The sequence below is a fragment of the Tachyglossus aculeatus genome, chromosome 9 (assembly GCF_015852505.1).
Source record: "Tachyglossus aculeatus isolate mTacAcu1 chromosome 9, mTacAcu1.pri, whole genome shotgun sequence".
In the NCBI taxonomy this organism is placed as follows: Eukaryota; Metazoa; Chordata; class Mammalia; order Monotremata; family Tachyglossidae; genus Tachyglossus; species Tachyglossus aculeatus.
In genome coordinates, this window is record NC_052074.1 from 53,535,067 (window position 1) to 53,552,146 (window position 17,080).

At 42.2% G+C, this 17,080-nt stretch overlaps 1 protein-coding gene across 3 annotated transcripts in view; it reads right to left on the reverse strand.

The window, feature by feature from the left end:
* LRP2 (LDL receptor related protein 2) overlaps window positions 1-17,080 on the reverse strand; it is a 176,663-nt gene that overhangs the window by 72,122 nt on the left and 87,461 nt on the right. For all 3 annotated transcript variants that reach the window (XM_038751850.1, XM_038751849.1, XM_038751848.1), the window contains exons 32-35: window positions 13,644-13,810; window positions 8,768-8,911; window positions 6,125-6,234; window positions 1,392-1,569 (exon numbers count right to left, since the gene is read on the reverse strand). In XM_038751850.1, coding sequence (XP_038607778.1) covers window positions 1,392-1,569; window positions 6,125-6,234; window positions 8,768-8,911; window positions 13,644-13,810 — 599 coding nt within the window. The remainder of the gene's footprint in view (window positions 1-1,391; window positions 1,570-6,124; window positions 6,235-8,767; window positions 8,912-13,643; window positions 13,811-17,080) is intronic.

The window sequence follows — 17,080 nt, forward strand, 5'->3', positions numbered from 1 at the left end:
AGTTAAAGGGAGAAAAAACAGTACAAGATAGGAGAGTGGCTGGCTTTGCACACTGACAGTAACAAAAAGTCTTAGAATCAATGGTTGACTGCAAGCTGAATATGAATCAGCAAATCAACATCACTGTCCAAAAAGCAAGTCTAAAAACTAGTCATTAAACAAGGAACAGGACACGTAGGAATTGTAAAGTAAACCCCACATTGTCCTCCATCTTGATTAAACTCTTTCTTACTCAAGCACAGGGTCATTTTGAAGCTCTATAATATACGAAGATGGGAAATCTTGGAAAGAATTCAGAGAAAAAAGACAAAGGTAATTAAAGAAAAGTCAAAAGAATGAGTTTTTTTCCGTTGGCAGATAGAAGGTTGTTGAGGGATGCCTCAACAGAGTTCAAATGCATGAAGGATGGATACACTGAGGATGTTAACCAGCTGGTCTCAGGCTCCACTACGGTCAGAAGTAGAGGAATAGGGCTTGCAATGGGCAAGAGGAATTTAGTTGAGATAAAATAAGAATTTCCTGAAGGTGAAGGCTGATAAAGTCTGGAATGAGTCACCAACAAAGATTATGGAAACTTCTTTCCCAAGTACCTTGAAAAAAGACAGATTTGCTAATCTCTCTTCCCGATGTCTTGAAAAAACACAGACAGATTCTCATCTGGGGTGGTTTAGAGGAAATTTAAGCCTAAAGGTAGGAGAGCAGACTAAATGATACCTTGAAGTCTCTGTCCCTATTACCGTATTATTCACATTTCCTTTTTACATCACTGGTCAATTTTAGGACACAGAATTGACAGTCAAATTTTACTCTCACTTTGTTTTCCCCAACTGCCCATCTGACTGGGGTAAGCACTGGGCTTCAAATTACGACTGCTTAAAAAGCACTGACGAAATCTCAGAGATTTATTGTAAGAATTAATTTACTTATTTTTCTACCCATCCCTGATCTTACATGAGACCAAAATTGAACCTTCTCAAGTAGACGGTCATCTGTTTAGTTTTTTTTCTTAAAGCTCTCCAGGGAAGGAGGTTCTGAAAGTTCCAGTGATAACCCATTCCAACCTTTTTACCACCTTTCTATTCAGAAAATTCTTTCTTATCTCTAACCTTCCTTATCTGTAATTCCTCCTGCCACTTAAGGTTATTCATTTCTGCCCTATCTTCAGTGGAGATGGTTACCCTCCTTTGTATATAGTAGAAGACTGTTAGACCTCAATCAATTCCAATATTTCTGACTTTTTTCCAAGAGTTTCTCACCAGTCTTTACTTGGCTCAAAAGATACCTTATATTCTCAATCCCAAGAATAATGAGCATTTTAAAAAATTCAGTGCAAAGCAAGAATATCAACTACAGCAGTTACATGACTAATAAAGACCAAAATACATCCATACCACTCCAGTGCTGGTGACTGCCCAGTACAGCTTTTGCTCCCTGATGTCAATGGTAATGAATTCTAGGTGATCAAGGTTACCAGTGAAGAGAGTCACTGTATTAGAGCCATCCATATTAGCGCTAGCAATCTTGGCTGGTACCCCACTATCAGTTCCATGATCTGTCCAATAGAGCTTCCTACAACATAAGATAACATGATACACACTGAAAAGGGGAAAGAAAATTAGGTTTTCATTTTGTTATTGTTCAGTCTTGTTTATAGATAGAAAGAGAGAAGGTGGGGGGAGAGAGGGAAAGGGAAGAGAGAGAGAGTGTTGTCCTTTACTTTTAAAGATGGTCTTTAATTGCGTTTAGCAAATGCTTCAAAACAAACTTCAAAAATAATTCATTAACATTGATCCCTTTCTTGATTACCAGAGCTACAAGTTCTTGAATAAGACCCCTGAGTACTAAGACCAAGATTTTTGCCAGTGGTGGAAGAGTAGAAAATGTACCAACTTGTACTTCCTGAAACAGGTGAGTGGGAGGAAGACATGATATGAAGAAGGTTATTTGAAACCATTCAGAGATGAGATACCTGCATAAATGAACATTCCATTCCTACTTCAAAGAATTATTCCTCAGGTGAGGATTCCAGATAGATAGCCTAAGTTGAGAGGGGGGGCAAAAAAAAGTCTACTAACTAACCCCCAGGCTGGGCTCTCATTCATTATTGTTTCACAAGACTTGCTTCTCCCTTCTCCATTCCTTTTTGAAAAAACCCAAGAGGGAACACAAGGTAGGAAGCTATTTTACTACTTCAAATGTGTGATATATTTATCTCAAAAACTTTACAAAATTAGCACTGAGGAAGGAGACACTCGGTAGGGTTGCAGAGCTTTCCTGAATTAACTAGCTCTGCGTGGGACATGTAAACTGATTCACTCATTCAATCGTATTTATTGAGCGCTTACTATGTGCAGAGCACTGTACTAAGTGCTTGGGAAATACAAATCAGTAACACACAGAGACAGTTCCTACCCAACAAGGGGCTCACAGTCTAGAAGACTAAGCACTGTTCTAAGCGCTGGGGGGATACAAGTGATCCCAGTGTTTAGAACAATGCTTTGCACATAGTAAGCGCTTTATAAATGCCATCATTATTATCAGGTTGTCCCACGTGGGGCTCACAGTCTTCATCCCCATTTTACAGATGAAGGAACTGAGGCACTGAGAAGTGAAGTGACTTGCCCAAAGTCACACAGCTGACAAGTGGTGGAGTAAGGATTAGAACCCACAACCTATGATTCCCAAGCATGGGCTCTTTCCACTGAACTGATTAGATGTCATGAGGCAATTATTCAGTGGAATGAGGGGTAAGGTGCACTTTCTGCACCTTTCCAGAGAAGATACTCTGGATCTGTCCTTAGCGCCACACCGAAATGATGTCACCAACCCCCAGAAGTCTTACTTTAATGTACTCTGTGGCTGGGAATCCTGAATGTGAGTTCAGCATGGTGATGGATCATCCAACCCAGGAGTCCTACCAACAGATATTTTCTTTATTCTTTCCTCTAGGACTCTACGCATTTTAAGTGTTGGTTTATGGCCAGTCCTGCCTTTAACCACAACTGAAATTTGCCTGTATTAACACCTTTTAATCAGCCAAAATACAACTGGCAGGAATGAGAGAGGGCAAGTGGCACTGCACAAATCACTACCACTACCACTAGCAATTAAGTAGTGTGGCCTAGTGGCAAAAGCAAGGGCTAGGGAGTCCGAGAACCTGAGTATCTAATCCTGGCTCCAACACTTTGTCTGCTAGGTGACCTTGGGAAAGTCACTAAAATCTCAGTGCCTCAGTTTCCTTAACCATAAAATGGGAATTAAATACCTGTTCTGCCTCTTAGACTGTGACTCCCATGGGGGACAGGGGCTGTGCCTGACCTGATTATCTTTTATCTACCCCAGTGCTTGGAACAGTGCTTGACACATAATAAGCACTTAACAAATACCATAATTATTATCGACGTCAGTGCTTGGCATAGTGTTGGCTTAACAATACCACAATTATTATTATCATTATTCAAGAAGGTTCTCAGAACTGAGAGACACCCATCATTCCCTAAGGGATACTCTAGCATCATCAGTATTAGTTTCATAGCCTATCATGCCATCACACAGGGAAGTGTAACGCACTTCCATACCAGTAAATAGCATCATGCACTCCGTGCTGGTAAACCTACTAAGCAAATCTGCAGCCTCTAAATCAGGAACAATGTCTTTTAGATGAATAACAAGCAATCCAGAGAGATCACAGACACTATGTCTTTCTCTTGCCTAGTTCCCCAGCTCCATCTCTCCACTCACCTCTTTTCATGAGGGAAGGTGGCTGGTTTACTTGCAGACATAAAGATTCTGCACATTATAACTAAAGTGACCCTATTTGGGAGTGCTCCAAGTGTGACAGGGCATGTGAGGAAGAGTCAGAAAGAGGGGAGGCAGAAGAAAAAGAAGGGGCATGAGAGAAAATAAAAGACAGGAAAGACAAAAGTCGGAGAGGAAAAAGTGAGATGGGTGAGGAGTGTGGTCCAGTGGAGAGAGCACGGGCTTGGGAGTCAGAAGGACTCTGCCACTTGTCTATTGTGTCACTTTGGGAAAATCACTTAACTTCTCTGGGCCTCAGCTATCTCATCTGTAAAATGGGGATTAAGACTATGAGCCTTTGTGAGCCATACTGTTTAGCTTGCATTTACTCCAGTGTTTAGTATTTAGTACAGTGCCTGGCACGTAGTAAAGTGCTTAACAAATACCACTAAAAAAAGTGGGAAGAGGAGGGGCAGGAAAGGCAACCAGGCTCAAACAAAAAGTCCCTACCCAGCCTCAGCACTTCCCTGATCTTCAGGCCTCTGATCTGGCAGAAATGGCAGCAGGAGCAGGGAAGCTGCAGCTATCAGGCAGTTTTCCCTCTGTTCCTCTCCTGTCACCACTAAGCTCTCTAAGGACCTTGATAACCATGGTCCTTTTTGCCCTGACCTCCAAGCCCTTGAAGGAAATGACCTTTGAGTGGGAGAAGCCTCCCGAGTGAATTTTTACTTCTGCTACCTCTGTCACCACTGTTCAGGCTATTAGGGCTACCTGTTTACAGTGAGCTTTGGCCACAGTGCATCCTGTCCCCGTGGCTTCCCTGCCTGCACCAGTACTGTGGCGTTGTTTCACCCACCGCCACCACTGCTCCACTCCACTGGCTGCTGCCAGAACAGTGTTTCCTGCCACAGCAGCTGTAGCTGCCAACCCTACCCCAGCCAAAAGCCAGATTAATAATAATAATAATAATAATATTAATAGCATTTGTTAAGTGCTTACTATGTGCATAGCACTGTTCTAAGCACTGGCGGGGGGATACAAGGTGATCAGGTTGTCCCACGTGGGGCTCACAGTCTTAATCATGAGTTCAAATCCCGGCTCCGCCAATTGTCAGCTGTGTGACTTTGGGCAAGTCACTTCACTTCTCTGTGCCTCAGTTCCTTCATCTGTAAAACGGGGATTAAGACTGTGAGCCCCATGTGGGACAACCTGATCACCTTGTATTCTCCCCAGCGCTTAGAACAGTGCTTTAAACATAGTAAGTGTTTAACAAATGCCATCATTATTATTATTATTATCATTATTATTATTATTATTATTAATCCCCATTTTACAGATGAGGTAGCTGAGGCGCAGAGACGTTAAGTGACTTGCCCGAAGTCACACAGCTGACAAGTGGCGGAGCCGGGATTAGAACCCATGACCTCTGACTCCCAAGCCTGTGCTCTTTCCACCGAGCCACACTTCTTCTCATTAGTGGATGGTACCTGGCTGCTCAATTTGGTGATTGTCCTTCCCAAGATAAGGCTTTCTAGACTCCTTATCTTTAACTTCAAAGTAGCTTGCCATTTATTTTGAAGTTTTCAAGAGACAGCACCAAGAAAGAAACCCCTAAAATAGGCTGTAGGTTTTTCTGCTTCCTGTTTCACACAGAATTGGCAACTGGCAACATTTTGAGCTCTTTAATCTAGCAATGAAAAGAACTGCTGCCCTTGCGCTAAAAAGAAATCAAGGCAGACCTAACGAAGTTCAGGCAGTGGTGTTACAAGAAATTAATACACTCTTGTTCTTTCTTTCTTTCCTTTTTTTGTTTGGTTTCCATGAGAATCTATGTCTATGTGGAAAGTGTTTGCTGTAGACAAATGTTTGTGTTCTCTAGGTGCAACGACTGAGGAAGGGTAGAAAAAGATGGAGGTAGTCAAGGAGAAAATGGGCAAATATGACAGATCAAAGCCAATTTTCATCCTCAATTTGTGCGCTTGGCAGCTGGTGACTTCTACAAATTGCATTTAGAAGGTTTCTCTTATCAAAGAGGTCTTACTTTGCAGCTTATGCAAGACTAACTGGGCACAGTGTTTGCTTTACCAACATTGAGAACTTCAACTTATTTTGAAAAAGACTTGTTTGACCTCGAGATCAATACTATAAAGCTATTTCCTTTCTTGGCATTGATTTAAAGCCTGATTTTATTGATAAACATAATGCCATAAACCTCACATCTCATATTACACATATATCATCATACCTACTTTTTTTCCTCAGCCAACATCTAAAACCTGTAAATGCAGCTTACAAAATAGAAAGACTCCATAATTATGGAGCATGTTGCATTCAAACATTGCAAATACATGTAATATATAGAACACAGGGAATTATGTGCACTCACCCATGGGCTGGGTCAACAGTTATGCCTATTGGAAAGCCAACTCCACTGGAGGTACCATCGTTGGTAATTAGAGTTTTTCTGTACCTTGTTTCACCTTGAAGTGTCAGCACCTTCAGAAAGAGAACAGCCCATAAAATTAAGACACAAAGTATTAAAAAGGAGAACTCTGTTTACATACTGTAATGAACTCCTCAGAGATGACCAGAGATAGAGTGAACTAACCGATGAAGGATACTGGTATAAATAGCATCAGTAATTGTCCTAAATTTAAAGAGAGCCATCAAGTGCTTGAATTGAGATAGAAACAGGTCTTTCTTTTCAAGAGGAACAACGGCCCTCACCAGTTAGATCTGCACTTATAAGAGTACTTAGACTGGCACTTACTGATTGAGGAAAATCATATCAAACTCAACAAAAGAGCAGAATAGGAACCTACAATTTCCTTTTTTTCCTTTAACTTTCCTTTCAAGGGGCCCTCAAATTATTGGCTAGCTAATGTGATATGAAAACTTCTTCCCACTTATTTGCATTCACTTACAATACAGGCTACCTTTAAGATTGAGGGCCAGAGAACCATAAGGTCTCTCCAATAATCTTATTCCTTACCCCAATACTTAAGCACGTGCTTTAACAAATATACTAACTTAATTAACAGCCACCTATAATCAAGACACAGTGAATTTTCCTGGTCACAAGCCAATCTGACAGAGTCTATGATTCCAGCAGCACTAAGCATTAGGGGCCTCTAAAAGAATGGGATCAACCTCCCAATAATAAATGCCACATCAGAAGAAATTAGCCCTTTGGAGTTTTCCTCTGCAGGAAGGCCTTTGTTCTAATTAGGAAAGGATGAAGGTGGTGAGAAAACATTTAAAAGAGGAAGGGTGGATGTTTGACACTGGAAAATCACCTCTCCCTCTATCTTCCACTTTTGCTTCTGAGGATTCCACCTTACTCTCATTTCAGGTATCTGATCCTGGATCAGCATCTCTGACTGATTTTTACATGTCCCAGCTCTCTTTTTCTTTTTTTTTAATCTTCCAAATCCCATAATTCTTTTCACTTCAAAAGTTTTTGTTTTCCTTTCCTCATTTTCTGTGTACTTTACGCTCTCTCACTGGCTCCTGATTTCCTCTCCATTTTTTGGCTACAGAAATTCTGCTTGAGTGAGTGTGCCTGTAGCTACCTCTAGTGGATATAAAAATATCAATTTCTGCTAGACTTTCTTTTAATTTATTAAAATGAAATGAGAGGAAAATAAAACTATTCCTTTTCCTCGGAAGATCACATCACTAGGGTAAAAAATTATTCGGGAAACACCCTCGAGCTGTTTAGAGAATTACCCAAAGAAAGGACATAGGGACCAATTATCCTAAGGTCATGATTCTCATGGGTCTTTTCTAGACAATAGTATAGCTGAGCCATTTTGGATGGCTAAAAGTGGAGGTTTGTCTTTGTAAGGTAAATTAATTCTTTCAGGGTACCAAGATATTTCACGAACATATGATAATCGAGCCTTTCTTCTACATTAATAAATGGTCTTTTTATTCTCCTGAACAATACTATCAGCAAATACCTATGAAGGGTCCTCAGGACTCAAGGTGATAAACCTAGTACTTTTATAGCATACAGAAGTGAATTCCTCTCGGGAATTAAGAAATGCTAAAAAAAAACCCTTGATTCTTCCATATTAAACTGGCTGCCTTCTTATTCAGCCTAATGGCATTTGGTTATTGTGAATGAAGAAATGCTGAATTTGCTCCAAATTACCCATCATATTCCTTCCTTGAAAATTGGATAGGTCCCCTCGTATTTTCCCCTACAGCGTTTCAAATTGCTGTATTACAAAGTGAAACACAAAACAGTTACAGGCTCAATTCACTACAGAATAGCAGGGGCTTCCAGCATTCTGCTATCCTGATGACTAGTGTCAATGCCTAGGACTTCTTCCCAACCAAACCAATCAAGGAGTGACCCTTCCGTTGCCCTTTCTTGCCCTTGCTTTACATGGTCAAGTAATATTTGATCTGATTCTCACTTGCTCAGTATGAACAAAGTGTTTAATATCCATCCAGAGGTCCTTCTGAGATCCTTCTGTAGTGACTGAATTCTATGCCTGGATCAAATATTTCATCCCAACAGCAATACTTACTGATCAACTACAGTGTGGAGGGCACACTGTACTGGGCAAATGAGAACAAACAACAGAAGTAAAAGATACGGCCCCTCTAAGAATATGCACAAATTCTGCTTTGCACTTGTGCTGGTAAAGAAACTATGCTAGAAGTATTGGACTGCTTTGACTTAGATGCTATGGTCAATTTCAGAATTTAGACCTGAGGTTTAGAACAGAAATCACATAAGATAGGACAAAGGGAAACCATAGTCCTAAAAAGGACACTTCTGAAGAATTTTTCCTCTTTTACGTATCTGTAGCACCGAGACTGGGTTAGCCAAAACAGTGAAATAAAGTTCAACAGTAGTTAGTAAATGTACAAGCAAATATCCTTTTTTTTTATTTTGTGAATTTCTTCTAAAAGATAAGCAACTTGCTTTCTTAACTGTTTTTCTGAGGAATATCTTGCAGGTGGATACTCTAAAAATAAGTATTTGGCTAAACATTGTTTAAAAAAAATCAATTACCTCAATAGACTGAGCACCAGGATTTGTGTAATAAAGGTTTTTGGAAATCCAGTCTAAAGCAAGGCTCATCGGAGAGCCCAAAACAGATGCTGGGGCGAACACGGTTCTGTTAGTGCCATCTGACTTCACTCTGTGAATTTCACCCTTCAGATGAAGAAAGGAAAGTAAGGTGTCAAGGATATACTCCAAAAGAAAACACTTTATCCATTGCTTCCACCTGGCAAGTGCAGTAAACCTGACATTTTTACAGAGAGAAAAGAGACTACAAATGCTTAGAACTGCTCCTTAGTTTCAACCAATCATATTTATTGAGTGCTTACTGTGTGCAGAGTACTGTACTAAGTGCTTGGGAGAGTACGATACATCAGAGTTGGCAGACACATTCCTTTCTGGTGCACCTCTGAATTTAAGCTTTTGAAGAATATAGGCCCAGTGACACGCACTTTCAAATCAGACAACTGCTGGTAAAGAGATAAGGCCTGAAAGGTCTCTAACTTATTAGCCCTGATTCCGTGGGGTTTTTAAGTGTATTTCAGTCTTCTTGTTCCTATGCCCTGGCTTCTGCAGAAACATTGGTTTAGGTCTCCTAAAACAGTTTCAGAAATTCAGCCCTTAAATCTCTGCAAACCCATCTTCAATCATCATTCATTAATATTTGCTAGACACTATTTCTATTTCTGCACATAACATTCCTCAAACAATTCCCAGCCTCTTCGAGCATGGTTTCAACAGAAGAGGAAGAGGCACAAAAACATTCTCCTGGTGAAGTATGAGAATAAAATCTAGAGGCAATTGAATTGACTCTGCCAGAAACATCGCCTGCTTCTCTGCTAAATAATTAGCTTAATGGAAAAGCTGGGAAGTTTCCTCAGAACTGAATGCCTATGCAGGAATTCCATTATCATCTGTGACTACCCCTTTTACTATTTCAAATAAGAGGACACTCACCCAACTAACACAATCTATTGATTCTAACCGCCGACACAAAAAATCCCAACAACAACAACAAAATACTGTGCTGATACCACAGTATCTGGCAGTGAAAGGAGCATGTATATGCACTTGGTCAGACATATCTCCAAGCAAGAGAGAGGAGTCACTCAATATTACATTAAATAGATCTCAAAAACTTCATAAAATTAGTTTGGGGTTAAGAGGCCCGTGTTGGGTTGTAGAGCACTCCAGAATAACTAGCTCTGGCCAGGACACGCCAATTGATTGGATGATATCCTTAAGATTGTTGTGAGCAGGGAATGTGTCTGTTATATTGTTTATATTGTTATACTTTACTCTCCCAAGTGCTTAGCACAGTGGTCTGCACACAGTAAGCACTCAATACAACTGATTGATTCATTCCTTCAATTGTATTTATCAAGTGCTTACTGTATGCAGAGCACTGCACTAAGTACTTGGGAGAGTATAACAACAGACACCACGAGTTTACAGTCTAGATTGATGACATGCAGGCACTTGCTCAGTGGGTTGGGGGATAAATTGCACTTTCTGCAGTTGCCCAGAAGTGGCATTTTGGATTTCCCCTTAGCTCCACTCCCTAGTGATGCCACCAAATCTCAGAAACCTCCCCCTGAAGTACACTGTGGCTGAGAATTCTGAGTGTATGTTCAGCCCGATGGGTGGATAGTCCAGCCCAGGAGCCATACTAACAGATATTTTCTTTGTTTCCCCCAAATCTTAAAGGTCTTGAGTGTTGACTTTTTGCTCAGATCTGCCCCATGATACAACCCCAACTTACCTTATTTTATGGTATTTGTTAAGCAGCCGGGCACTGTACTAAGCAGTGGTACAGATATAAGAAAATCAGGTTGGACACAGTCCCTGTCCCACAGGGACATTTTACAGATGATGTAACTGAGGCACAGAAAAGTTAAGTGACTTGCCCAAGGTCACACGGCAGGTAAATTACAGATTCAGAATTGGAACCCAGGTCCTTCTGACTGCATGTCCAGCTCTGCACCTCCAACTGAAATTTTTTTTAATGGCATTTATTAAGCGCTTACTATGGGCAAAGCACTGTTCTAAGTGCTGAGGAGGTTACAAGGTGATCAGATTGTCCCACGGGGGGCGCACAGTCTTCATCCCATTTTACAGATGAGGGAACTGAGGCCCAGAGAAGTGAAGCGACTTGCCCAAAATCACACAGCTGACAATTGGCAGAGCCAGGATTTGAACCCATGACCTCTGACTCCAAAGCCCGGGCTCTTGCCACTGAGCCATGGCAACTCAGTGTTAGCTTTCCCCCAAATGCTAGCTGTTTCTATTTGGGAGAAGAATCTTCTGCCTGCTGAAAGGGCTTCTTGAAGAATGTATCTATGGCATCAAACTAAGGCCTATCTTAGAATGTATCTAAGGCCTCCAGGAGGCCTTCCCAGACTGAGCCCCCTCCTTCCTCTCCCCCTTGCCCCCCTCTCCATTCCCCCGTCTTTCCTCCTTCCCTTCCCCACAGCATCTGTATATATGTATATATGTTTGTACATATTTATTACTCTATTTATTTTACTTGTACATATCTATTCTATTTATTTTGTTAATATGTTTGGTTTTGTTCTCTGTCTACCCCTTCTAGACTGTGAGCCCACTGTTGGGTAGGGACGGTCTCTATATGTTGCCAACTTGTACTTCCCAAGTGCTTAGTACAGTGCTCGGCACACAGTAAGCGCTCAATAAATACGATTGATTGATTGATTGGCTGCATAGGGTTAGGGCACGGGCCTGGGAGTCACAAGGTTTGCTGCCATTTGTCTGCTGCATAGGGTTAGGGCACGGGCCAGGGAGTCACAAGGTTTGCTGCCATTTGTCTCATCCCCCTGGCCTGGAATGCCCTCCCTCTGCCCATCCACCAAGCTAGCTCTCTGCCTCCCTTCAGGGCCCTACTGAGAGCTCACCTCCTCCAGGAGGCCTTCCCAGACTGAACCCCCTTCTTCCTCTCCCCCTCGTCCCCCTCTCCATCCCCCCGTCTTGCCTCCGTCCCTTCCCCACAGCACCTGTATATATGTGTATATGTTTGTACATATTAATTACTCTATTTATTTTACTTGTACATATCTATTCTATTTATTTTATTTTGTTAATATGTTTGGTTTTGTTCTCTGTCTACCCCTTCTAGACTGTGAGCCCACTGTTGGGTAGGGACGGTCTCTATATGTTGCCAACTTGTACTTCCCAAGCGCTTAGCACAGTGCTCTGCATACAGTAAGCGCTCAATAAATACGATTGATTGATTGATTGCATAGGGTTAGGGCACGGGCCTGGGAGTCACAAGGTTTGCTGCCATTTGTCTGCCGCATAGGGTTAGGGCACGGGCCAGGGAGTCACAAGGTTTGCTGCCATTTGTCTCATCCCCCTGGCCTGGAATGCCCTCCCTCTGCCCATCCACCAAGCTAGCTCTCTGCATCCCTTCAGGGCCCTACTGAGAGGTCACGTCCTCCAGGAGGCCTTCCCAGACTGAGCCCCGTCCTTCCTCTCCCCCTCGTCCCCCTCTCCATCCCCCCGTCTTGCCTCCGTCCCTTCCCCACAGCACCTGTATATACGTGTATATGTTTGTACATATTTATCACACTATTTTACTTGTACATATCTATTTATTTTATTTTGTTAATATGTTTAGTTTTGTTCTCTGTCTACCCCTTCTAGACTGTGAGCCCACTGTTGGGTAGGGACTATCTCTATATGTTGCCAACTTGTACTTCCCAAGCGCTTAGTACAGTGCTCTGCACACAGTAAGCGCTCAATAAATACGATTGATTGATTGATTGATTGATCAAACTAAGGACGTCAGGGACATCCTTTCCAGCACCACTCAGATGAGCAAATAGTTTCCTACACTGTACACTTTGTCTCTTCAAACAATAAAATATAAACACATCAGTACTAGATATTCTTAAAGAGAGTCTTCTGGGTTTGTCACTTGATCCTACATGGAACATTTTATATTGGTGGTTTCACCTGGAGGTGTAAAACAAAAACGGTCATATCAATGGAGCAAAGAACTAGGTAGAAAAAGCTTTGAGAAGAGGCCACAGTGACAACTCTTTCAATTAACAACTTTCAAAACTCTAAAGCAGATGGTGTATGTTCCACATGGAATCACCCTCTCATTAGCACCAGAAGATGAAATCATTCAATACAGCAACTCTTCAGATGCAGGACCCAGGACAGTAGAGTGCACTCGATAGGGAATCAATAAATGTTCACTGGCTGAGATGTCCTACATTTGTAATTTCAAATAAAATTCCACCACTTGTCCCCCTAATGATTAGGAGGAGGGATAAAGGAAAACTGTATTATAACCTAGGAAGGAAGAGGCAAATGTTTGAGGAATTTCCTTCTAAATTAATCACCAGCTTGTGTGGGACAGCATCAGTAACCCACAGACTGTTGCATTCAGGACCTTTCTCTGGCTGCATTCGGTAGATCTCGTAGAAACACCAACCTCCATAATAGATGGGATAGTCATAGTTATGCTATTTGTTGAGCACTCACTGAATACAGTGCAGTGTACTAAACACTTGGGCAGTACAACAGAAGTAAATGAAGTGTTTTTTGTCCTTATAGAGCTTAGATTCTAATAGTGGAGACAGAGAACCAGTCACAAGCAGTGGAATCAGAATAAAATTCCTTTTTTAACTGAGTATGCAATGTATTCAGTGTTGAAAATGGGCCTAAACAAACACATAAATAATTGTCAACACAATTATTAGGGAAAACTTGGTGAGAAGTTGACTGTAGGGACTTCTGATTTATTTCATCAGCTTTTATCCTTCCAGAAGGCAATAAATCCTTGGGAGTAAGCCCTTTGCAAACATTTTTCCAGAAAAAGCACCAGTTTTATATATTGAGAATATTATTTGACACTTACTGGATTTTCAACCCAATAGATGAATTGCTCTGAGTCATCGAAGTCAACGTCATAACCATTTCGTATTCCTGCTATAGGAACCATGGCATCATTGGTCTTCTCTTCAGGGTTAAGGGAAATTCCGTAAATTACATTATCTCTTACAGCTATGAGAAAAGGTTGTTCATCTGTGAAAACAGGATACCATCAATCAAAATTCTGTTCTAGTATTCCCAGCCATTTGGAGAAATAGAGTGGGATAAACGGACACTGAAACATAAATGCAATATACCATCAATGATCAACATTAATTATTTTTTCCTACCCAAAAAATACAGACTGGCGGAAGAAACAACAGAATGCGGCTCTGGCTGTTGCTCCTCCATCTGATCACTGAGGCCCAGGAGAGAAACACTATGTCCCTTTCTCCATCATCTGGAGGGCTGCTCCTATTCTACTGGAGCCCGGGAGGCAGGAAGCAGATCAGCAACCAAACTTGGAAACCATTTAGAATGTCCAAAGGTTTCCAGTGTTGGACTCTGGACCAGCCTGCAGGAATTGTGAAAAGTCCCAAATTGTTCCTTTTGCTGGGTGCTACTGTAAAGTAGAAGCCACGTGGCTTGGTGGAAAGAGCCCAGGTTTGGGAATCAGATGTTGGGGGTTCTAATCCCAGCTCCACCACTTGTCTGTTGTGTGACCTTGGGAAAGTCACTTAACTTCTCTGTGCCTCAGTTCCCTCACCTGTAAAATGGGGATGAAGCCTGTGAGCTCCACCTGGGACACCCTGATTACCTTGTATCTACCCCCAGCACATAGAACAGTGCTTGGCACAGAGTAAGCTCTTAACAAATGCCATTATTATTATTAATAATAATAAACTGCTATTCATTTTTCTTATATTACTTTGCTACTGCTGTGAGTCCGATCTTCCATTGTGTGTCCACTGGCAACAACCCTGTCACTCTTCATTCTTAGGATATGAGCCTGGGACTGTATCTGAATGATCATCCTTGCACTTCCCCCCAGGCCTCACTACATTTCTTGGCTCACCCACACAACAGGTGCTAATAAACACTAATGAATGATGCAACATTCTGAACATTTGTTTGTTTTTTGACAAGAGTAGGAGGGCCCTCCAAAAAAACCCCGTTTCTCCTCTTCCTGGATGAATAGTGTAACTTCAATACCCATTAACTACTAAACCAGGAAACATTTTCCAGTGACAGGATCTTCTGAAAGCAGGCACCATGGCATTCTCCTCTGACTTCAGATGGAATGATGCCTAACCAAAAGTTAACAGGATACAGATAAGCCCGTAAATATTTAAATTCCCCAAAGAACTTCTAATTTCCCTTTCAGCACGTTATCCTCACTTACCCCATTGAGTCTCCCTGCCTAAAGTGGCTTCCCTCATCCTAGTCTTCCTGCTCCTTTCTTCAGTGTCCTTAGTCTCTCATCTGAAGGATATTCCTTTGCACTCCTCAAGACCAAACACCTCCAATAACATTTATGGTGTGCTCCATGACTGCACAGCAACTCACAGGCTGCCACTGTTGGAATATTCCAAAACAATGAGGGATGCTACCTTGAGCACAGGGAAAGGTGGGAGATGGAGAAACCACAGGTGGGCGAGATAGGAATTACATTTTGTAAAAGTAGGAAATGAATTCTTCACTCTTCATTGTTGTATTCTACTTTTCCAAGCATTTAATACAGTGATCTGCACACAGGAAGTGCTTAATAAATATGACTGAATGAATGAATACTGTAATTATCCTCCTTCTGAAAATGGGTCTGCAGGCCTAGGCTTGGTGACAAAACCAAAGAAGATGCAGATTTGATTCTGTCTTTAGAAACAGGAAATCACCTATTGAGATGAAGTTGGGATTAGTCTTTTTTATTATTATTTTTATCTTTTCAGTCATAACCACCCTGTAGAGGTGGTGGAAGCTGGAGAAGGAAGACAGGAAGCTAGACCGAAGACTAAAATATCAAAGGGCAGACAAAAGTGAACCCTATGACTCTCCCCACTCCAAATCCTGGGACAAGGTGCAACCACAAGGCCACATGATGCACCAGGTGACATACAATTCATTCTTAATTACTGATCTACTGCTGACTCACTCACTGACACTGACAACAAGCTACCAAAAAGTCACTTTATCCTACTTTCTGAACCATGAAACTCTCTGCTGAAACATCACCATAAGCTCTTCAATAGCAAACTTTTTCAGAGTTGGAGCCAACACACTTAGTAGAACATTCTCATCAGGAGATAGAAAAATCTCCAAAGAATATGCACAGCATTTATGATGGCTCTTTCACTGGGACAAATCCAGATTACTGGAGAAACATATGTTTTATATTTGCTCTTATATTTACAGCACTCCAGCCATCCTAAAACTCTTGGAAAAAGTGGTAAATTCACTGTTGCGGATGACTGTCATATCCACCTTTGTCAAGAGATCTCCTCCCTCCTCTCAAGTGCTACTCTGGCTACCTGTGCTTCTGGCCCCATTCCCTCTCATCTTATGAAATCTCTCGCTCCGTCCCTTCTCCCCTCCTTAACTTCCATCTTCAACTGCTCACTCTCCACTGGTTCCTTCCCCTCTGCCTTCAACCATGCCCATGTCTCTCCCATCCTAAAAAAAACCCTCTCTTGACCCCACCTCACCTTCTAGTTATCGCCCTATCACCCTCCTACCATTCCTTTCCAAGCTCCTTGAACGAGTCGTCTACACGCGCTGCCTCCAATTCCTCAATGCCAACTCTCTCCTCGACCCCCTCCAATCTGGCTTCTGTCCCCTACATTCCACAGAAACTGCCCTCTCAAAGGTCACCAATGACCTCCTGCTTGCCAAATCCAACGGCTCATACTCTATCCTAATCCTCCTCGACCTCTCAGCTGCCTTCGACACTGTGGACCACCCCCTTCTCCTCAATACGCTATCCAACCTTGGCTTCACAGACTCTGTCCTCTCCTGGTTCTCCTCTTATCTCTCCGGCCGTTCATTCTCAGTCTCTTTTGTAGGGTCCTCCTCCACATCCCATCCCCTTACTGTAGGGTTTTCTCAAGGTTCAGTTCTTGGTCCCCTTCTGTTCTCGATCTACACTCACTCCCTTGGTGACCTCATTCGCTCCCACGGCTTCAACTATCATCTCTATGCTGATGACACCCAAATCTACATCTCTGCCCCTGCTCTCTTTCCCACCCTCCAGGCTCGCATCTCCTCCTGCCTTCAGGACATCTCCATCTGGATGTCTGCCCGCCACCTAAAACTCAACATGTCCAAGACTGAACTCCTTGTCTTCCCTCCCAAACCCTGCCCTCTCCCTGACTTTCCCATCACTGTTGACACTACCATCCTTCTTGTCTCACAAGCCCACAACCTTGGTGTCATCCTAGACTCCGCTCTCTCGTTCACCCCTCACGTCCAAGCCGTCACCAAAACTTGCCG